The sequence below is a fragment of the Erithacus rubecula genome (genome assembly GCF_903797595.1).
Source record: "Erithacus rubecula genome assembly, chromosome: 5".
Classification (NCBI taxonomy): domain Eukaryota; kingdom Metazoa; phylum Chordata; class Aves; order Passeriformes; family Muscicapidae; genus Erithacus; species Erithacus rubecula.
The window spans coordinates 29,801,304-29,825,800 of NC_136687.1; the positions used below are offsets into that span (position 1 = coordinate 29,801,304).

A 24,497-nucleotide genomic window follows, 5' to 3' on the forward strand; every position below is an offset into this window, starting at 1 on the left:
AGGATAAACTATATAGTGGCAATATTTTGAAGGCATATACTGAACTAGTCTCAAAACTTTAGGGCATACCAGGGTATATATACCACTCAGAAAGAATGAGAGGATTTTCTTCATCAACTTCAAAAATACACAAAAGTATCTGGGCTACCAAGACTGATACACTACTGACCTAAACACCTGCCATATTTCTTTAAACGTGTCTATCTCCCTTCACATTCCTAATGTAAGCTGTGCCCCCACCAGCTGACTGTCACCCTGCAAGCTCTTTGTGATACAGATACCCTTTCTGATGCTTTACTTTCAAAGAGTCACTACTATGTGTTTGGTTCTGATCAGGATGTCAATTATACCTTAATAATAGAGAATAACTTTGAAGTATTCGTGACCAGAACACAGTTACAAAAACCTCTGATGAACACTACTGCCTGCTAGCAAGCCACAAGTATAGGACAACTACCTTTAAAAAGCTAAGATTTCTACAAAGGAAAAAAAGACATCATCACCTAATACCGCCTTTCTCTTCCACAGTATGAGAAATATGTATGACATCAGTCCAGATTTTTCAAGGCATTAGGACTAGTGCATGCCATGGTCTCAAGTGACTATCTAAAAAATGCAGCTGAAGGGCTGGGAGGACTTTTTAATGCAATAAACTATTACATTACAAATAAGACAAGATGTGAAACAAGACTTTGAGAGGGAAATCTCCTTATTAGTATTTCTGTTTACATGAACCAGAGTCATGCACAAAATCAAAGCACTGCACTGCACAGCTGAATCAAGCACCAGCAGCATAAACAGCGTGATATCAAGTGAGCAACAAGGTTGCTTTAAGAAGGCAGAAGGACGCTGCATCCTGAGCCTTACTGATTTTCGGGAACTGAGGGGAACACCAGAGCAGCAGATAAAGTTGATGCATTTGTTGTAAGCTTTCCAGCTTTCAAGCTTTATTTGTCCGAGATTGATACTCCCCTCTGTGGGTGGAGAAGCCGAGGGACTGGCTGACGTCACCCAAAGAGTAGGGATAAAGTGCAGAGCCCACGGCTTTGGAATGAGTAAAACTTCTTAGGAGGTGGAAAAGGTCGGCTGCCCTGTCTGGCAGGTGCTCTGCTGACAGCAGCCTTCCTCCTATAGTCAGCTCCTCACACGGACCCAAGGAAAAAAGAACAGGAACCAAGGAAAATCTGTCCACAATGCCACAAAATGTTATTCTCCAAGGACCGTCACCCTGGGGATTCAGGCTCTCAGGAGGAATCGATTTTAACCAACCCTTAATCATAACCAGGGTATGTACTCTTTGCATTTCCTTTCTATTTATTCCATTTAATAGATGCTGTAGATTTTTGTCTTTTACTTTTCTGGAGTTTAGAGATGCAGGCAAAGCTGTGAGTAGATTAAAAAGTAGCTGGTAGTTCTGAGGAGAGCCAGCTGAATAGTAAAGAGTTTTTACAAATATTGTGTGACACATTTCTGTGATTGGTCTAAGAGACTTTAGCTGCCCTTCTACTTAGATCTCTAAATTAAATTCAAGTGCCTTGGCTGCAGAAAAACTCTGGCATGATTTCTGAGGCTTTCAAAATAACATTTAAATCTACTAAAAGCAAGACTTCACTCTTATGCTTTCAACAACTAGCCTGTCTGATCACTGGGGAAGAAGACTGCCTGGCAGCAGCTCCTCATGCCTTTTTGCTTTTTTTGTGCTTTGCAGATTCATCTGACTCTTATTGCATTAAACCAAGTTCTATTTATTGCCAGCAAAGGCAACAATACCGATTTTTTACAGATCTAAAAGTTTTCCATTTCATGAATGTTAAATGAGTGAGCTATTAGAAAGTTATCCAGTCCTGCATATGAAAGAGATAGTTATTTGGTGGGGTTTGCCATATTTAGAAACTAAAAGTTTACCTTACCCCCTTCCCCAATAAATGGCAAGAACTTGAGCCTTTATTCTTTTTCATGGATTTTGAGATATTAGTTGCAATTTAAGAAACCAGTGCCTCAGCCAGTATAGCATACAACACAGTGTCAGCTGCCCTGCATCTACAGATGTGGATCTGCTTAGAAGACAGGATACATATTTTGAGAATTTCTATATTTTGAAAATTGTGTTCAATGCATATTAGGCTAGAATTCATTCTCCTTATATTTCTGCTGCTTTTCAGGACCTTAGACACAGCAAATATGTGTTTCATGAGCCCCCAGTTGGCTATGCTTTTTTGTTTGTTTTTTCTTTTTTTTGTTAAAAAAAAGGCTTACACTATGACTCACTGTATACACTATGCCTAGTACTGAGTCAATGTCAAAAGCCTTGAAGGATGGATACCACGAGTGATGTCCTGCAGTAAATGTGCTTCCAAACAAGAATCAGTAGGAAGTTTAAGGACCATCTTTTTATATATTAACTAGTAAAAATTAACTTAGTAATTCATTCCAGATTTATAAATGCATTAAAAATTTATGTATTTTAAATAGAAGCAAAACAAAATGCTATCATTTGACTGAATATAGTTACATAACAAATACTCAGAATATAGCAAAGCCTTTGCAGAAACAGGAGACAAAAACATTGAAATTAAAAAAAAATCTCTGGATGTTTCAGGGCCTTCATTGCCTTTTATGGGCCTCTAAAAGAAAAATAGTTTCCATTATCTCTAATGAAAAATATTTTAGCGCTGTCTGGTTTGTATTTTCTTTGTGTTTAGATTAAGTGCAATGAAGTTTAAAACTGCAATAACAAAGGATGTTTCTATAAATATAACTTTCTAAAGAATAAATTACTTTGCAGTTGACTCATACCTACCAAGTGCCTCACAAGACATAAGCCATTGGTTTCTGGCATATTACAGAAAGGCTCAAAATCACATTTTAAGCACAATGAAATATATACATAAATAATTTTTAATTTATACATAGGAAAAAAGGCTGTATTTGCTTAGTTCAGGCTTAAGAATATTAACAGCAAATTTTTTTAAAGTTAGTATTTTTGTTGCCATGTTGAAGGGTCCCTCAATAAGTATTCATGCAATACCCCTTAAGAAATAGAGAACATTTCAAAAGATTCACCAGTCTTGCCTCTTGGGGCCTAGGTAAAAAGAGGTTTTTGTACAAAGTATCATAAACAGCCCATTCACACTAGGCTTAACTGTTCTGACAAGAAAAAAACCAAATAATAAATTGAAATTATTTTAAAATATATTCTAAATAAAATAATTCGACAGGTGTTAAGATTGATTGGCTATGTCGTTGTTCAACAAGAGACAACTTTTATCAGGACTTACAAGAGAGACAGATGGCATAAGACATCATTATCCACCTGTCTAAAGAACAGATGTCACTTCAAAAGCTCATGTGAAAATTGTTTTGTTGTTTTGACTGTTTCAAGCAAATGAAATAAACTACAGACGATCACTAGAGAGAGGAAGAATAGGAGGGGAGTAAAAATTGACATATTCAAATTATAGTCAGAAACAATGAATTAACTACAAAGACTAAAAACATTAAAATCCATGGAACTTTGCATAGATGCAAAGAAATTTCTTTAATGAAAGTGATTACAGGTACAATTGAAACTTGTGCAGTTTGAAGAAAATGGTAAAATATTATCAACTCTAGATTTAAGTTCTATTTTATTTTTATAGAGCTTTACTAATCACAATGCCAGTATTCATATTAACTCAATTTTAAGTTTGGCCACTCTGTCTGCAGACATTCATAACTCTCTTCAGAAAACACAGAGCCTGAAATATTTATGATGGTGTAATGTGATAAGCTTTACAGGTCTATTATCAGATGCAGAGAGATTTTCTTCAAAGTTTCATTGGAGACATTTGACCCTCATGTGGGTAAATCATTAGTCTGTGACAACATCTGAATGATCAACACATATTTTTGTGTTTATCCAAATCCAAGATACTCAGGGTAGAGGAGTAACAGGCATACCATGCAGATATGACCTCATGAAGCCAGGGTGATCAAGCAACAAACACTACAGTCACAACACAATTCTAAGTGTTCAGAATACACAGGTAGTGTGTCACTAATAAGTCCTTAAGCAACAGTACCACTTACATTATTCAGGCACCCTTAATATCAATATCATACCCATGATATCTTGCACTGCACAACGTGGTCCCTTTCTATAAAATGTAGTCTGCAGGGCAGGTGCCTGCTCTCACCCAGGCAGCCTGGGCATGTAGAGGTCAGCACCCCCAGCAAGGTGTTAAGGCCCAAGAGACACATCTCAGAAGCTTGGCAATGATCAGTTCTGCAAAAGAATATGAAATACAGAGTCCTGTCCCTTTCCTTCCTTGCTCCCACCAAATGATGGTAACCCCATTCAAACATCTAAGTGGTACCACTACATCTGCTGACAACTTGTAAAACCCAAGGGATTTAGCAGCACCATGGAGCAGGGTATGTTCTGCTAGCAGTAGAGCTGCAGGGGAATGCACTGTGCTAGGCAGATACTACTTTATAAGGCAAGATCATTATCTCAGGGCTTTGCTGCAGTATGTCACAGGTACAGCAGATGATTTGTTGTGACAGGTAAAAACCATAACCTGCAGAGTAACCTCCATAAGGGTTACACAAGCTAACCTACTCTTGAGAGGAAACCAAGAATGGTTGGTTTGCCCAGCTAGGTATTAAAGCATCAAAAGTCACATTGGAACACAAGGAATTCTGCTGCAGTTTGTCATTGCAAACATATTCACAACGCGCCGAGTCCAATCAGGAGCAAATCCGCATGGAAGGGAGAAGAATGATCATACCTCTAATCCCTGTTTTATACTGGTGTAAGTGGTCTCAGTATTGACCATTTACACTTGCAGCTGTTGAAGTTTGAGAAGCAGACAATTTTAGAGATTTCAGACTTAGAATTTATAAACAACTTCCTCAATTCATATTCAAACAGATTGTTTAGTCACCCACTTTGTTGAGCACACAACACATTAGTCCATTCTTTTGAAGGGTAAGAGTGTAAAAGTCTGCAGCTGACCACAAGCACCCCTCTGGAAAGTTTGCCTGACTTGATAATAACACATGCATTGTAGTTTGTTACAGTGATACCAAATATGTTCACATATGGGAAAGCAGAAAAAGAGCTCACAAAACAATCTCTTTGATCATTCAGACTCATCTAATGGAGATGGAAAAGGAGAGAACATTTCCCCCTCATTGATTTTTGCCATTTTTTCAATACTAATACAGTGCAACTCATATCAAAAAGAATTTCTATTTGGCTTTTATGTTGACAGTAGTGTCCCCTTTAGAGAAAAGTCTGCCAGCTTCACCAAAGCTGGGGTTCAGAACACTGGGCAACTTACTCTCTTCCTTTGCTGGAAAACTGTGAAACACCAGAGCTGAATAATATCTACACAGCATCTTTTCCAGTCAAGAAAACACATCCTTTTGGTGTAGGAAAACCCATAGAAAGAAAAATTCTCTCCAATAGCTTTTTCATGTAATATATGCTACAGATAAAGATTTGCTTTTGGAAATAAGACTATGTTGATTTTTTTTCCTTCACACAAGGATTCATTTACTTATAAATGGGCAGCTGATGTTACTTTGCATGATCCACTTTGTCCCTTCTGCTGTTCGAGAGCTGAATTTCAGAAGTTTATGTGCTACATGCATCAATTTCATGTTGCTGTCTAGGTAATCAAAGGTTGCCTAAAATTGCAATACACACATAAGGGATGGAAATCCCACTCAGTAACCTAAGACCTGTTGTGTATGTGGTATATATAAGTGTTGGGGTGGCAGAAGTCACCTCTTGCAAATAGAGGCCTGAAATTCTAGAACAATCTTCAGTAACATCTAAAGTCATGGCCTCTCTATAACAGTTATTTTAAAGCAAAATTATATTGAATTTCTGTTATTTTCACAACCAATTTTTGTCAACTAGACAAAAAAAAAGCATAAAAAGATAAGCTTAGAGCTATTTCTGTGAATGTCACAGATGATGGTACATGTACATAAGGTATGAAATTAATTGAACCACACAGACCACCATGAAGGATCAGGGCCACTGTTACTTAAATGCCAGGGATTAAACATAAACACTTAAAGGAATTCAGCAACACAATTTCTTACCAGTTTTTTTCTACTGCTAGTGTTGTTAAGGGGAGAACATATTTTTTTGAAGCAAATTATGGCAGGGGAGAAAGAAAATTTAAAGATGACTTAAAGTAATTACAGAAATTTGAGTGGAAACTAATGCAGAAATGTGAAGATAATTTCCAACTAATTTGGAGTTATGATGATTAAAACATTCATATGGTTTCCTGACAATGGAACTACAGAGCCTTTGGCAAAATAGCTTCCCCATCCAACAGGAAATAGGGGAATGTGATGAAGTTTCTCTACAATTTTCAGGCATGCATGGTGATTAAGCAGTTACATTTTGGTCTTTTCAGATTACACCTGGAAGCAAGGCTTCAGCTGCCAACCTGTGCCCTGGTGATGTTATTATAGCTATTGATGGTCTAGGCACAGAGAACATGACACATAATGATGCCCAGGAGAGAATTAAAGCAGCTACACATCAGCTTTGTTTGAAAATAGAGAGGTACGTGTACACATCTGCCTATTTCTGAAAGAACACACTATCAATCAACAGTACAATTATTATATGGTGTAACTATTTAAAATAGTTTGAGAAAGCTCCCAAGATCCTTAAAATTACAAGCACTCAGACCTACTCCTTAAACTCCAGATCAAGCAAGACTTCCCAGAACTCATTTTTGTAGGCACAAAAAGAACAGCTTACCTCAGTTAATTCACACTGTAATTCTGCTGACTGCACAAGTCTTCTTTTGCTGTCAGTAAGCAAGCAGCTCTTCATGTTCTGGGGAAATAATAAAATCCTCATCTAGTGTCAGTTGTTCAGTAACCTCTCTGCTGTAACACTCCCTCAGCCACAGGTGCTTAGGAGTGAGTTTAAAACCAAACAATGTCTTTGATCAGAACATATTAAGCCTAATAAAGGATTCTCAAAGCAATGTTCAAAACAAAACAGAAATGCTGTCTTACCTAAACTGCAGTAATCCAGGAACTTTTGTGTTCATTTCTTTCTGCTAGAGCCAGGAAGAGAAACAACTGCAGCTTCACATCTCCAGCTGAGTTTGCTCAGCCTTCAGTAATCAGAATCACTTGGCACACTCTTTCAGCTGTCTCCAAAACTAAGACAGGGCTCATTAATCTGAGGCTCTGACAGAGGCACAGCTCTTTACTGAAGCTGACTACAATATTTATGTCAAAATCCAAAACTGTTTCTTTTTTTTTTTTTTTTAAGGAGTGTTGTTGAATTACTAGAGCACTTACCATAGTTAAGAATTGCTTCTGTAAATTCAAGGTTCTGATACAGATTGATATATGCCATTTAACAACTATCTTGGGAACCAGTTTCAAGATGTGATAAATGTATATATAACAAGCAGCACCAGATTAATTGACATTATTATTATGCTACTATAAAATTAGCTGTCACATTTTACTTTGTCAATGAAAACAGAATTGTAACTGATATTTTCGTGTTTGTTACTTCTGCCTACGTGACTGAAAGAATCATCTGTGCAACTTCAGTTTCCCCTTGCACATACTTTGCATACTTAGATTGCACTTTAACATTGAAAAGCAGGCTTGACGAGAAAATTATGGTCCTTAAAGAAAAATAAATTGATGTTTAGGACTATTACTAATATATTCAATTATTCATATAAAATATTCAGAAAACTCAACATTCATTTTGGCAACCATTAAAAAAGTAAAACTAAAAAGTTTGGTCAGCTCAGGTCAGAAAGGCACTAATTTCCCTTTCCTTTTGTGCTTGGTAACTATTAACAACCCATTTCCCATTATTAATACTTTTTTTTTTTAAAAAAGTAAATACATTTTATATATATTGGTTACATATTTTTATGTCAAAATACTAAAAAAGCATAGAAAAAAACCTGAAGATTTGCAAGTTGCATTATATTTCATGGGGACATACACAAGCCTATAGGAATTGAAATTATTTAAATTCTGCCTTTCTTTCTTTCTTTCTTTCTTTCTTTCTTTCTTTCTTTCTTTCTTTCTTTCTTTCTTTCTAGGGCAGGAACTAAATTATGGTCCCCACAAGTTTCAGAAGATGGCAGAGCACATCCCTTCAAGATAAATTTGGAAGCTGAACCTCAGGTATGAACTCTGAAAAGTTACCTAACCATTTCCATTTGACTTTTTAAACTCCAAATAATCTCTCTTGTGGTCATTAAAATTCTTCAACTAGAACTTCATCTGTAATTGGCCAGTTTAAACTCATATGAAACACCATGATTATGATATCCAGGAACACCATTTTATCTCACTCAATATTTTTGATTTTTCAGCTATAACTGAAACAAAACATTAAGAAGCTACAACAAATTCTCATTTTTCTTTAAGAGTCTACATATCACCATAGTTTAATTATAGAAATTAAATATGTCCTCTTACTCTGATGCAGTTTAAGTTGATTTACCTCTTTAAGAGATTCTTCGTCATATGAGGAAGTTCTTCAATCAGAAAAAAAATTGAATACCTAAGTGATGAATTCATCAGACCACAAAATTCATTTTGATGTAGTCAGTTAAACAGAGTGATCCATAATGCTGAATATCTTTACCTACATACATTTTTATACTATGCAACAGAACTGAAGTTTACATATTCACACAGGACTCATGTATTGGTCAATAAGCAAATCACTCACCACTTCTGACTAGGCAAGTCTTGATCTTTGTATATGACCAAAGCAAATCTAATCAATCAACAGCCATACAGCCATCTCTCTTTTCAAGCTCAAAAAAAGAGAAAAGCTATTTTGAGTCAAAGTCTTCATATTGCTAATAGAGAATTAGCTAGCTACTGCTTACAACTAGTCCTTTATTTCTTTGTCATTCCTCTTTAACTTACATAAACATTTACTGTTATCTCAGGAGCAGGGAGGGAAGAATATTCTGCTGGTCCTGGAAGGCCAGGTTCAAAGCAAATATGTCAAAGTATTTATTTTATGATATCTTAGGAAAACAATTGTAAGTCTGGATTCCATTTCAATAAACCCTGTGCAATAAATACTTCCACCAGTTCTGTTTTCATGGAGATGCTCCCAAACATGACCACAACATTTCAGTGTTACATTTCTCTCTCTTCTTTCTGATCTAAAACTACTAAGTAATACAGCAAACTCCCATCAGGCAAAAGACAGCCTCTTCAGCAGCAGGAATACTATAGTGAAGAACCAAAACTACTTTAAATGCATATTCTTGTGGAAGAGCTGGGATGCACATTAAATGATTAGCAATGGAATAAATTCACTAAAATGCTCTAGAGAAAACCATGCAGGCATGCATGAGACAAGAGTAATCCCTCTGCATGAAAGCTGCATTCCTAAAAAGGACAGTTCCTTAAAAATAGATCACAAGATTTCACTAAGTGCTATTTGGCAGACTACTGAAAAGCAGTCTCCATTGGGCAATCAGAAAAACTGTTTCTCCTAGATTGAACAGCCATTTTCATTTAGAATATCTCTTTTTAGTTCCTAGGAAGTTCAGGAGTATTGAGTATATTTAATAAATAGTAAGCACCAGAAAAGTAGCAGTGCTTGCAAACAAATATGCTCAATTGTTCCTGGAATGTTTTACATTTTAGATTAAATTCTTCCATCTGAATATCCATCTCTCCCTGTGGAACAAAAAGTACATACACCCTATTTTTCTACAATTGCTGGAATTTGAAATTAAACTTTATGCATATTTAGTCACAACACAAGATGCAGCATCATGTATACCAGCAGAGAAAACAGTAAAAAGTTTCTTGAATCTCAGATGACAAATTTTTGCACAACTACAACCTGTGCTGTCCAAGTCCTATAAGAGTTTGCTGAATTCTCACAATAAATACAGGCACTGAAGCCAAGATGAATGGAGAAAAATGCAAAAGCAGTAGTGTGTTACTTCAGATGTAAAACTCCTCTATCCACAAGTTTTGCATACATTTACTGGTGTGCAGAAATGGAAAACCACAAAATTCCACTTACATAATAACCAAAATTACTCAAAAGGTCACAGATTTTACAAATGTATCAGATTTTTTTCACTCTCATAAAACAGACATTTTAAAATTCCCTAAGAAAGTTAAGAGAAATCACTTATTTAAAATACATTATAAGCCAACTAAATAACAGTAACAAGTGACAATTCACACAATCTTCTTAATAAGTATCTAATTCAAGTTTGTAAGCTAATAAAAGATAGTTACAAATGAATGGAAACCCTATTTTAAATTGTTCAACAACGTGGGCAAATGTTTGGCCAGAGAACGCTTACTTTAGCTTCGAAGAATGAAAATGATTTTACAGATGCATGGAGATGGCTATGTGAAACCTGATAAACAATTTAATACTGTGCCTACATTCAGCTATGGGGCAAGAAACCTTCACACTGGAGAAAACTTCTGAATCAGCCTGAGAATCTCCCAAGAGCCATTTGGAGACTGACACAGGCAATTGTTGGAGCACAGTGAAAGCTCTCACCAGTTTTAAATCTGGGAAGAGGAAATTGAGGCAACAACCCTAATTTACAGCAATAAGTGGCTGACTGAGAGTCACTCTTGAAAGCTACACATTCCCATAAATAAATAATTGGAAATAGCAAAACACTTGAAGAATTACTAATACAGTCAAATTGTGTTCTGAATAAAAGCAATTCAGAACATAAGATTCTCAACAAATATAAGTAGAAAGAGAAAACAAAACCATCTAAATGGCAAATTGTATCATAAAAATATTTTTAAATGCTTTCTCTTATATTGTCAATGTAAAAGAACATGATGACTCATAAATGTTTTCTGTTACAATCTCTTTAACCTAATTGAAAATAATTTTGTATTCATTATCACAATTTCTTGAATTGTTTTTATTTGAACTTATCTTTCTTACTTCTATCTTTGCCTTTGAACATTTAGTTCAGTTAGACTAGACTTTTGGACACGAAAGATTATATATTCCTGGGAGATGTATTATGCATGTAGATAAATATAAAAATCTAAGAAAAACACAACTCATTGTTCTAAGTAAGTTTATAGTCTATTTCCATTTATAATCAACTTTTGAAACAACATAATTGTGCTGGGCTAGTTTTAAGGACCTACCTCTCTTTAGAACAGCATTCAAAGATAAACATCTTAGTCACATGATACCTCCAAAATGTACACATTTGTGTTATGTCACAGTAATTACCCCAAGGAATGACAACATATAGGCTGTGATGGATGCATTTCTACAGGCTTTTGGTGCTACATTATTTCTATTCCTGATGCCTGTATCAGTGCAAAAATGTAGCTAGCCCTGCCAAAAAAAAAAAAAAAGAAATCAGTTGGGAAAAAAAAACTAAGTAATGTAATTCTCCAATATTCCTAATTAGAAATTTCAACAACTTCCAGTTCTCATTCTGAACTAAAAATTTTGAACTAAAAGAGGACTTTTCAGAGATTCAGTGATATCAAATAAACACAAGAGCTGGACTATTTTTACTGCTGTATGTTCTGTCACTGACATTTTATATTAATAGATGAGTTAAAAAGAAAGAAGAATTAAGTCTCACTAACTGCAAATACTTGTTTTACAACTGCTACATTGTAAACATGCTGTTATGGTGCTACATCTTCTGTTCATTTCTCTCTGAGAAATGAAATATGGGGATGAAATTACAATGTTCTCAGTTGGTTTTGTTCGTTTTGTATCATACATGGATTTGAATCAATTTTAAAAACTTTGACATTAATATCTTTCATTAAGTAGCCATGAACCTAAACTATTAGATTATTACCATTTACTAATACATTTTGTTAACTGCAACTCCATTCTATCAGACAGAAAGAAGGAATTGCAAGTAAAACCTTTGTGCTTATTTATCTGATTACTACTTTAAGTAGCCTCTTAAAGTGCAATGCTGCTAAACATTTTCATTTAATAAAACTGCTTTTTACTGTTTGCATTTTCTGGTTGCATATTCTATATATCCATGACTTTTCTTTAGTCTGATCCTAAATATATTTTGGAAATTGTTGTATAACAATTGTACTCAAACCCAAGCCCAAATCGGAGAACTGGAAAAGATTTCTACCAAAATTGAAATATTAATGACCTGTGCTACTTTAACATTGCAAGTTCAAGTCTCTAAAGAAAATATTAATTCAGGTTGTAGAAATCTGTTTGTTGGCAACAAAAGCTTTTTATTCCATATGGATGGAACTGCAAATACTCTCACAGCACAGTTTCCAAAGAGTGCCACATGCCATCAGGACAAGCTGATGGACTGCAGCAGTTAATGTTCTTCACCCACTAGGGTAAAAGAAAAAAAACCCTTGGCAGATGACATTATTTGTTTTCAAAGTCTCTATTTCTGAGGCTTAGGAGTGGACCTGAGCTGGAAGAGCCTCAAAGGGCACTGTAATAAATATGCAGAATACAAATAAGTGAATTTTCATGCAGTCAGAAGTCTTTATATTTCCTGATCAACCACTAAAGAAGGACATTTTAAGGTACCTGAAAGATTATCACAGATTCATTTCCAGACCTTATCCTTTTGAATTCCACAAACTGAGGAATTATCCTGGCCAGTGACAAAAAAAATTGTATGGCAGAATAGGGGCACATAGGCTGAATGGTTTAAAATTTATCCATTTCTGGGTTTTACTTATTTATGATGATTTCACATTAAATTATAGAGCAGTGCAATTTTTTATATGTGTTAAAAATTAAATACATTCATAAGAATGTCCTTAATCTGATGTGTGCTAAAGATTTTATTTCAGTTAAAAGAAGCATTAAAAATTATGTGTTCTCTATATAAGACACTTACAATAAAATCATACTTTTCAAAGTCCCTCTATCAGTATGTGATGAAAATGAAGAAACTAGATTTCAGCACTAAAGCAAAGAAATTAAGATAAGCATACATTAAATATTTTTAAAGAATAATGTAAACAGTGTCAAATCTGGTTACCAATACAAAAGGTCACTATAATATTCATCCCTCTTATTTCTTCTAAGCCTTCTACTTGCTTGGAGGTGGCAAATTAATGTGTATGGCTCAAGTAATAGATACAAAATTCATGGAAAAATATAATATGCATGCACCAGTTAAAAAATAACAGAGTTGCAAAAGTAAAAAGGTGGTTATTAACAATACTGGTGTTTGTTCATACAGATTTACCCATTGCTAGCTTTGGTGTGCATTGTAGCTCTGTGTGTTTTGTCTGCCTATCATGTACAGGAATTCAAGCCTATTGGTACGGCTCACAACAGAAGGGCCCAGCCTTTTGTTGCTGCAGCAAATATTGATGACAAAAGACAGGTAGTGAGCTCCTCCTATAATTCTCCAATTGGGCTCTATTCATCTGGCAATATTCAAGACGCACTTCATGGACAACTGAGGGGTCTCATTCCTTACTCATCACAAAAGTGAGTATTAATATCTACTTATGTTACGTGGGAATTTGTGGTATACCATTATCTGTTCTGTTTTCAATTTAAAAGTCCAGCTCTTGCTGTTTTTTCTGAAAATTAGGAGACTATTCATTGTCCAAAAAAGAAAGGGTGATCAAGGAAACATTTTTTTTCCAACACCAAGAACTATCCATTCAGCTTTCTAGTAGCTAAAATTCACCCTCTCCATTGGGCTGCAACACTACCCTATAACCTTCTCTCCTGTAACTGCACTTCACTCTGAATGCTTCTGAACACTCCAGTGATTGTATGTTGAGCACCAAGCATGAACAAAGTAAACACGTTTACTTCATGGTTAAAATCTGTAAATGCTGTTAGCTGTATTTAAACTAGAAAGCATTATTAATGATTGAGCACTTGTAGGCCAAAGAAAGCTATTTTAACTCTTTTTTCTTTACAGGATATCAACTACTTTGAACACAAGCATAATATTCGGCCCAAACCTTTCATAATCTCAGGCCGAAGCAGGTTATAAACTTTGAGTGCTGTGCTGGATTTGATGCATGGTGTTATTTTTTTAATGGATGGATACTCACCATTGACAATAATTAATCATTCTGATGCATTAGAAATTTACTTACTGTACTAGACAGCCTAATGCTGAAAGTGAAAGCAAACAAACAAAAAGAAGTAAATGGTTGACTTTCAGAGCTCACACTTGAAATTCAAATTTCTCTTTGTAGATTACACTCCCATCTCAGTACTGATCAGAGTCTGAAGTAACTGCAGCCATGATTCAGTTTACAGCACAGCACCAGATATTGTAAACTTACAGATCTTTGGCACTGTGAACTTTTTCTGTCCAAACTCAGTATAATTTGTCAGCATGCTAAATAAAAGATAGCTACATAGTACATATATATTACATATTACATATAAATGAAAGGTAGCCTACATATAAATAAATACATACATATAAATAAATAATACATGTAGCTAAAGATAGTTATAATCCAGGCCATTCACAGATTTCCAATTTGCATTTCGGCAGACCTCTTTCCAGGTATACTGGAATCTACTGCTGAGCTAAAAGTAGGAAAACTGATGCCACAGATTTGCAAAGTTCCACTGCAGAAAATCTTATATATTTGCATCCATCATTGTAGTGTAATAAACTTCTGCCTTAACTGGTGATGAAACCCCTCACTATTATTTTCATTATTACAGAGGGGACAGAAACAATGCAAACTCTGTGGCTAAAAAGACAAGGAAGCCCAAAAGGGCCTGAGGGATGAAATATATTGTGATGTAATCATTTATCCTTTCTAGCAGTAGCAGTTTGTGGGACCACCAGGTACCTCACAAGCTGGCTTTGGGATAGCTAGGTACCATTTTACTAGATGCCTACTAGATTTATGAAGAGTCAAATGAGTATCAAATGCCTAATCTCACAATTCAGAAATAAAAAATTACACAGTACTTTCTGTGAAAATTTTGAAGTAAATAGACATCTACCAGCATACAAGATGAAGAAAATAAACTACAAAGACTACCCCAGTAGCAATGCAACAAGTTTAAGAACCTCAGTTGGACAAGATCAGTCTGGAGTTCTAGCACTGGGAAGGTCTGCAATGCAAACAGCAGAATTTCTGACACAGAGTGTTACATCTACAAAACCTTGGTTATCACAGGTTTTCTATTACTTTTTCATCTGTTTGCCTTCATCGACCACTAAACACTGCAAAAAACAAACCACCACCTCAGCTCTAAATATCCCTTTAGGACAGACAGCAGAGGCTATAAAATAGGGCTTTGACTAAAAGAAGACATGACTGTGGACTGTGGGTTTGAGCTAATGGATTGACCACCGGACAGAATTTTGGACTCTGGTGAAACTAACTGGAAATTGTAATTAATATATAACTATATGTTATTTATTTTTTACCTATAATTTATTCTGTTTAAATATTATTTTGGCTTCATGTAGCAAGAAAAAGAATTGTGATTTTTCTAGTCTTTACGTGCTACGTTCCATTTACTAACACTTACCAGCACTGACAAAACTTATTCTACTGCAGGATCTAAAGGTGGTACTGTTTCCTCTAAAACAAAATACTGCAAATATGTATGTTGTCCTGCATGAATTTTTTGGCTGACTATGCTTGGTGATGATGCACAACTATATTTGCATTATGGCTTGTCTACCATTTCAGGAATGTTTTTACTCAACACGTCTTTGACGAAAAAATGTATATTTCCCTTTAAAACTTTGAGAAAGTGGTCCTGCACAAATTCTGCTTTGAATCAAAGGAAGAATTTTGGGGTTTCTGCTCCACCCAAGAGTAGCTACTGGGAGAGTTCTGTGCTATCAAACTGGGAAAAAGAGCACTGTCCCAGGTTTACACATCTTGGACAGAACTACTCCACAGCCTTGATATCAGGCTAGATGACAGACATGAAGCATTTATTGTCTCATAGCTCAGAGTATCACCTAAATGGTACCAATGGCTGTAGAATGATTTGGTTATGTGCTGTTACACAGAAACAGCAAAGAAATACCCTATGGCAAAGAAAGCCTCTGATCTGCTATGCAGACAAGATTGAAGTGATCATAATAGTGGTACTGGAAAAGACTTCAGGTCTAATGTTCACATTCTTTTGCTAATCTTTTTCCAGGTATGTTGAATTGGTGTACAGTTACTTCAGTAATGTCAAGCAACACTAATATTTTTATAAATGTACATTTTACTTTTTATATAGAAATTATATATAAAGTCTACTTCAAAAGCAGTAAAATTAATTCTCTGAATATGTATCCACTGTTCTTGTGAAGGACCACTTTACATTCTACTAGAAATACTGTACTTTAGAAAAGCAAAAGTAAGCCTGGATGTTTTAGTAACTTTTCCTCTTTGCAATGATCAACAATTAAAAAAAAAAAAAAAAATTTAACTAGTTTTAAAAGATTAATAAATGTCTTACTCTAGAATTTAAGGAAATCTAGGAAATGCCACATGCATTCTTTTACACTACTTCATAGTAGTTTGTCAGCACTGTAGTGAGATGATTGTGAGGTACAGAACTGGAATGATGTGCCTAAGATTCTTCCAGTGCTGGAGGTGTTTATTCTGTCTCTGACATGGACAACTCCCATAAACTTTTTCTGCTACCCTTTTTATAGATGATAAGAATTAATTACTTAGAACAAAGAATTTTAGGGAGGCTTAATTATTCCTCAATAAAACCTTGCATTAAGAATGTAAAATAATGTTATATACTGAATTATTTCATATATCAAAGGATTTTTACTATGTTTAAAGAAAATGCATGCCAGAATTTTAAGGACTGCTTTATAGCTGGCTTTGATACTTTCTATAGGAAAGCTATCACCAACGAGTAGGCATACTTTTGCTTTTCTGTACTTTCTGTACTTTTGCGTTTCGGAGCGCTGCCCCAGCCCCGCTAACCCCACGGTCCGGCTGTCCTTTTGTCCCGGCTCGGTGCCCCGGCGTGCGCGCTGTGCCTGCGCTGGCCGGGCGCGGCCGCGCAGCGGGTGCAGCACGCCCTCGGGGCTGGACGGCGGCAGCGGGCGCAGCACGCCCTCCTCGCTCGGCACGGTCAGCTCCATCTGCCCCACCGAGCTCAAGGCCGTGTCTAGGATGGCCCCCAACGTGCCCCTGGAAATGGAGCTCCCCGGTGTCAAGATCGTACACGCTCAGTTTAACACACCCATGCAGTTGTACTCAGATGACAATATCATGGAAACACTGCAAGGCCAAGTTTCTACAGCTCTGGGGGAAACACCTGCCATAAGGTAACTAGAGCAGCAGCTATAATATTTATCACTACAGTTTATCAAACTATGACCCTACTGGACTATTACCTGACTGACCACTCCAAATCAAGACTTTGATTCTCTCCAAAATTTAAATATTTCTATTGCTGTTATATTTATCTAATAATTATTATTTAATAATTTCCTCTTGTTAATAATAAATAAAATTTATTTCTACTGTTGAAATTCAGATTAAGATTAGGAAATATCGTAGATGGCTATAGTTTTCTAAATACTTGACTCCCATTCTAAACAACACGTTCAGTACAACTAGCTCTCATACAAAAACAGACAGAATTTACTGTAGGCCTACAAATTCATGTCTGACTTAAGAATTTACGACTAAAGTCAGGTAGGAACCTTAGGCATATGGATAACAATGATTATACCATAAAAAAGTTTTTAAAGCACTATTTTATTTTTTTTTTTCAGGAGACAATTCACCATTTAGGTTGCTTTATCTTAACCTTTGCATAGTAGTAACCTATTTTCCTGTTTTACAACTGTACTTAAGTAAATAATTCATAATATGTATGGTGTAAACTAAAGCTGATTACTAATATTTTAAATAAGCAATAATCACTGGCACCAATGAGCCTTCTTCAGCACCTTGCAGAATTTGGCTGCTACTAACAAAAACCCCTGTATTTATATAAAAGCATTTAGGTTCATTCTATCTGATGAAAACTGTAGTTCATTAAGTCTTTTCAGAGTGAAGTTACTCTATTGCTTGAAAATTTATGCTCAATCAGAACAATTAGAGAACAGTAAAAGAAAATTTGTTGCTGCATTATTGTGATATAATGGATTAAGCCCAAAATAATCAGATTTCACACTGCCTGTGACATTGCCAGTTTGAGAACCTACTCTCTCTACACAGGTTTGAAATGTCTCTTGCTGTGGGTTGTTTTCACTATGTGTGCATTAAGAAATGTAAGACAACACATTTGTGTCTGGGCTTTTTGCCTTCTGTATGTAATGGCATAATCACTTGTTTAATATTTAGAGATATTTTAGCAAAGAGAGAATTCAGGGGTTGAATTAAACATTGCCAAGAATTGTAAAAACCACGCTACTTCTATTCATCAAAAGCTTCTGACAAGAGAAACTGGTAGTTTCTTCATCAGCTTAAAGATGGTTCAAAGAAATCTACTGATTGATGAAGGTCAAAAGACTCACATATGCAACAGGGGTCACTGTCCAACAGCTGCTGCTCTTACTGGGCCATTTGGCAGTTTGAGTGCTACCCTAGAAAACAAATCAAACCATTTAAAGCAAAACCCAGTCTAGTTCTTTGTGGACAGGAGGAAGCCAGTTGCAACAGAAAATTTTAACTGGACATCTGTGTGTGTAGCTGTAAGATAATAGACTTCATCAAAGTAAATTTGGATGCTTCTGATTATCCCCAGTAAGTGTATAAAATTTACAAATGCCACATATTCAGTCTAATTCCTGTCAGTGCATATAGTCCCCTGCTCTTCCTCTCAACTACTTAGGATGCCATTTATCATGAACAATTTAAAATATTCAGCAGAGTTTAAAATGCCATGAAATATTCTCAGTAAAATCTTTGTCTCACAGGTCATTTGAGATTCAACCATCAACTGCTGTTTGGACAATAAACCACTTTATATTTTTAGCATAACACTGACATTGCCTTCTTTATATTTTTACTAAATTAAGAAACAGAACTTCCATTTTTCAGTATTCACCTTACAATGTTTCCTATTTTGCACTACTTATTTCACTCCTTTTTTAAAATGTCCATTAAATTTAAATATTATTTAATTTTAAATTATTTATTTATTTATTACTGATTTTATATTTAATTCATTATATATATTATATATAATGTATATTATAAATAATAAATGTTATTATTTGTAATTATATAGTATATATGACATATTGCATATATTATATATTGATATATCATTTTATATAGTAGAGTATATTATTATATATTTATATTTAATTCATTATATATTTATTGATTTAATTTGTAATTTAAAATTAAATTTAATAAATAAGAATTATCTTAGGCAAATAATCACTACGTTACCTAGTGATTGAGCTAACTTAGAAGTCATATTCTCCCAAAAGATTTGACTGCTGGGTTTTGGCTGACCTCATGTAAAGGCATGAGCTGTGATTTTAACAACTTTCTTGAAGGCAGCTGCTGCAAAGAAGGAACTTCTGGAAACTACAGCAAAGAGCACTTGGTAATACAGCAGATGATTGCTGGAATTAAACAACTTTGAGAAAATGGCCTTTTCTCAAATGCCAGTAGAGCCGAAACAGTGATTATGGAAATATGTTAATGAGTTTCTAGATTTATTTTTCTAACAATTGCACTGATTTAACAATTTTTAACAATTTTAACACTTTTTAAATCAAAAGGAGGCTATATAAAGCAATGCTACCTGGAAGAAAGTTTCTCAATAGCTGTAGGAACACATTGTCTTTATATTGGTTTCCTGAATCCTGGTACACATATTGCTTTAGAGTTATGTTTGCTAAACTGTTTTTCTCTGCTCTCCTCCCTTTAATAGTGACCCATCTCCCAACTCAGTGTCTCAGTCTGACGTGTACAAGATGCTGCACGCCAACCAGGAGGAGCCCAGTCAGCCGCGCCAGTCTGGCTCCTTTAAGGTGCTCCAGAATTTAGTCTCCGAGGAAGGTGGTTAATAACAACATATTTACCTCTTCAAATAATTTAAAAATGTTTGTGGGAGGGGGAAATCCATGAAGAAAATAAGAAAGATTAGAGATACAGGAATTTCTGAAAGCCCAAATCATTCCAGACCTTATAGCTACCACAGCAGTCTCCTGGCGTTTCCCCTCCTGGCTTGTATAGCAAGCAGCCTCCTCTGTGAATAGAGTGCAGGTGCTGATCACATTTTCCAGAATCTCTTCTCAGATTTTAAGATTTTTAATATCCAAAGTTGACTTTGACTCAACAATAGAGTTTTATCTATAAGAATTTTTGGGACAAGCTGCTTATACTCATGACACCAAGAAAGAAAACACTCTCTTCCATATCCAGGAAAAGAGGAATTTAAACCAACTCCTGAAATTCCCTTAAAACCTATTTCTTCTTCATTCTAAATAAAAAATGAAGAAGACAATGTAATTTGCAGTCATATTTTCTTCGAATGAATAAGTTTTGAAAATAAAATTATTAAAGGCTGCGAATTTGTTATATTTACAGTAAGCATAGAGAGCAAAATACAACCAAAATTAACCTAAAATGTAATATTTAAAATTTTAATGTTTATACATCAATATTTACTAGAAAAGGAATAAAGACATCTAATTGTTCTACCTATAGAGCATTTTCTTGTATTTTGCTATTATTTTGTATTCACATCACTTTACTAATCTTTCCAATTTGTTTTACAGTTAGTTATATAAATAAGAATCTTTCTGACAATATGTCTTGATTGTGTTATGTTTCTACATTAAAGCCCAAATCTCCTTCCTCTATGCTATATCCCAGACCTACTCTCAGAGAATTAGGTGATGTCCATGAGGCAGACAGCAATGCATACGCAATCCTTTTTGTACTTGCTTTTGGCTACAGCTTACACAATATTTCTGCTGATTCCAAAGAGGTGGAATGTGGCCTAATAAACTTTTCTAGTGAGACTGCATTGTTTGTTCATATAAGTGAAAGCCTATAAATAAATCCAAAAGTGTATGTACAGTACAGAAAGTACAGAAAAGTGCAGAAGAGTACATAACTGCATCAGAGGCTTTTATGTGAGCCCGTACATAACAGGATTGTTTTGTTTCTCAGATGGGCGCCCTGTGGGAACAAGAAGTGTGAAAGCACCTGTAACAAAGATGCCTACTGCCATGCCTGGTGTCCAGAAAGTGCCACTGTGTGACAAATGCGGGAGTGGGATTCTGTAAGTTGTTTCTTTTTAGAAATCCCCAGCTCAAGCACACATTCTCTTCAAACACCACTGCAAACTACAGAAGTGCGTTCCCATAATGCTTCTAGAGAACAGAGATATAAAAATAGATTGTTATAAATGTCAAATTGTAACCTGTACCTTAAACAATTTCAATACAGATTATGTAAGTTTTGACAAAGCACCATTGAGATTTTAATTGAGATTTCTCAGGACCATTTGCAAGTCAACCATTAACGAATAGGTAATGAAACCAGCAGTTATTCATGCTGTGCTGTGTCAGGCTGTGAATTCTCGAAAATTTCTTGCTAATGCAAAGCATCCTTCTCCCAACCCAGTGGGAGTATCCAGAAAGCTTTGTAAACCACTTTAAACCTATCAGATTTCCTCCTGATTGACATCACCAACTTCAGCAAAGAACACAGATAGTGATGAACTGAGAAAACACAGACATGAAGAAAAAGCAATGTGTTTTTGAAAGTAATTTGATCACCCTTTTGATAAGTTAGACAGTGCTTTCTGACTTGTAACCAAACTAACGTTTCTTCAAACTCTTCATTTTCCAGTGCTCGTGAACTGTGTCATTAATTCTGCAGCATTTTATGTCACTTCCCCAAACTCAGCATCCAACCTTAAATTATATAGTAGTTTCTAAAACCACACAATGAACAACTGTAAAGTCTTAAAATAAATACCTAGAATATACTTTGTATCATAGAATGGTTTGAGTTGGGAGGGACATTAAAGGTCATCTAGTTCCAACACCTACCATGGGCACCTTCTAACAGACCGGGTCACTACAGTTTCTTTTCTCATTTTAAACTCACATGAATTCATTGAGGCTTTTTCTTTTCATTGTTCCCATTCAGAGGGACAGTGGTGAAGGCACGTGATAAATACCGGCATCCAGAATGCTTCGTGTGCTCTGACTGTGACCTCAACCTGAAACAAAGAGGCTATTTCTTTGTGGAGGGCCAGCTCTACTGTGAAGCTCACGCCCGCGCCCGCATGAGGCCACCCGAGGGGTACGAAACAGTCACGGTCTACCCCAAATGCTAGTCTTGGGTTACATTACAAACACATGCATGCACACTAAAAGCCTTTACCAGCTTAGAACCGCAGTACGAGTGTCAGGACTTTTGCCTAAATCCAAAGTAGCAGCTTTTAAACCTTCCCCTGTGGGATTCTGAGAGAGGTGGAAGTCCCTATTAGCCAGCAATAGCATATTATACCAGCAAAACTCTGCTAAAATATTGTTTTTTAAACTGTCACTGTAACTCAAGGAAGTACAAACTAAAACAGCTCTTCTGGAATACAACAAGTGAAACAACATGAATGCTACAGCATTATGTACATATCTATATATCTATAGATATATAGATATAATATACATAAGTGCTTAAGCAAGACATTATTTTTAACATAAATTAAGTATCTGTGCAAACACCAACACGATCAAAGTCTTACAGGCTGGGCCGCTATAAATGTAGAAACTTGACAGATCATTAGAAAAGCAGCTATTTTACATGTTTAGCATAAAACAAGCAGTTGTTCAAGTCTGCTATTATTCAACAAGCATTAATGTATGCCCCAAACATGTTTAGCTTACTTTGCTCTGAATTTGGGGTTATATATGCCTTAATTTTCTGATGCAGGAACTGTGATAAAAAATAAATGTCAAGTCACACAATGAAATGGTTAATAGAATAAAGACTGGTTAGTATGAAGCAAAGCCAAAGTTCTACGTTGTCTTAATGATTTTGAAGTGATATCAACTTTCACATCACTTTGCAGAAACTTGTTCTGAGGCATGCACACACATAATTTGGGTTTTTTTGGAAAAAGGACCTCACATTCCAATAGGAATTCATTGAGAATTGACAATGAAAGCAAATTTTAAAACTTTTCTGAAGAAAATGATACCAGATTTTTATATGTCCATCATTCAATTTCCATCTTAGAAACAATGGGGAAATATCATCACAATATCTTTATTGCTGGTAAATTAAAGCTTGGACAACTCTAAAAATAAACATTAATTAAATATGCAAAGGCAAGGTCTTCTATTTAAAAAGCCTGTTGAAGTCCTAAGGAATAAAAAACCAAAAAACTGAAAGAATATGGGTTTGTAATCAATTTCTGAAACTTTTCAAGGACTACATTGCTTTCTGGTAGGTACCAGCCACATAAACACACCTAATACTTAGCACTTTCAGAAAATATCAAAACAAGTAATAAATTCTTTACTAAGGTATTTTGAATCCGCCCTAAAGAGAAAAATCTACAAAATTTTATATCAAGTCCACAAAGACTAACAAAAAAATAACAACCCAGTGACAAACAATCTTATATATTTTTCCCATTCTATAATGTAAGAAGCCTATGATACAAGCAGAATATGGAATAAAAAAAAAATATACATACTTTAAATTTATTTTAAAAATTCACAAGTCCCAAAGATTTAAATACAATGTCCATGTATTCAAAGACTTTTCAAAATGTCTTAAAATACTATTTCATAACTCAAAAGTTTTAAAAATGTGTATGTCACTCCATTTATTACTTACATTTTCATATCAAAAGCAGAAATTAAAAAAAAAAAAAGTGCTGAACCCTTTTCAGGGTTAGTTCCTGAATTATTTTTGGGCACAAAACATAATTCTGCTCCTCAGGTATCATGGAGGGAATGTGTAGTAATAATATTTTTCCATTGATAAAGCTCATAAATCTGAAAATCCTTTTGAAAATAAGAGTGTGCATAGTATCTATTTTTACAAACTTAAAATGTCATAGGTGTTTTAAAATATTTGTTTAATGTTTATGTCTTTGTGAAGTAATTAAAACTAAAAATAAATCTACTACATATGATAAATATTCTGTGTTTCTTTTCATCTAATATGTAAAATGAGGAAGTATGAGTGTCAAGTGACTTGACAACAACAGAGGTTTGGATTTCAATCTGAGAGAGCAGCATGCTTCAGATAGATTAAATCCCTGGCAAGAATGAAAGATAATTTTTGTATTGGGCATTTGAGTACACATCCAGGGCTTTCTAAAACAGAATGAGATCATGTGCTTCCCACATTAAAAACTCAAAACTGCTCTCTTTAATACACCAAACATACCAATTGTAAATATGGGGAAATTCTTGGAAGTGCAGATACCAGAAGTGTTAGGAAATCACAGAACACAACCTGATGCTAGAACTCTGGGGTAAGTTCAGTGGTATTACATCATCACATAGTGTTATTTTGGAAGGTTTGAAGCTTGGATG

The 24,497-nt window shown here is 35.1% G+C and overlaps 1 protein-coding gene across 4 annotated transcripts; it reads left to right on the forward strand.

Moving 5' to 3' along the window:
• The first annotated feature begins 853 nt into the window (after positions 1–853).
• PDLIM3 (PDZ and LIM domain 3) lies at positions 854–24,097 on the forward strand. Of its 4 annotated transcripts, none has more exons than XM_079305665.1 (8): positions 997–1,286; positions 6,420–6,571; positions 8,097–8,181; positions 13,299–13,486; positions 17,022–17,285; positions 19,859–19,986; positions 21,106–21,217; positions 22,093–24,097. In XM_079305665.1, exons 1-8 carry the CDS (start codon positions 1,194–1,196, stop codon positions 22,280–22,282), a joined length of 1,212 nt encoding a protein of 403 aa, XP_079161791.1. In that variant the 5' UTR covers positions 997–1,193; the 3' UTR covers positions 22,283–24,097. The 4 variants fall into 4 exon arrangements, with proteins under 4 accessions (XP_079161789.1, XP_079161791.1, XP_079161788.1 ...); XM_079305662.1 differs by lacking the exon at positions 13,299–13,486 and adding an exon at positions 13,932–13,999 and having other exon boundaries at positions 1,018–1,286; XM_079305663.1 differs by lacking the exon at positions 17,022–17,285 and having other exon boundaries at positions 854–1,286.
• The last annotated feature ends 400 nt before the right edge of the window (positions 24,098–24,497 follow it).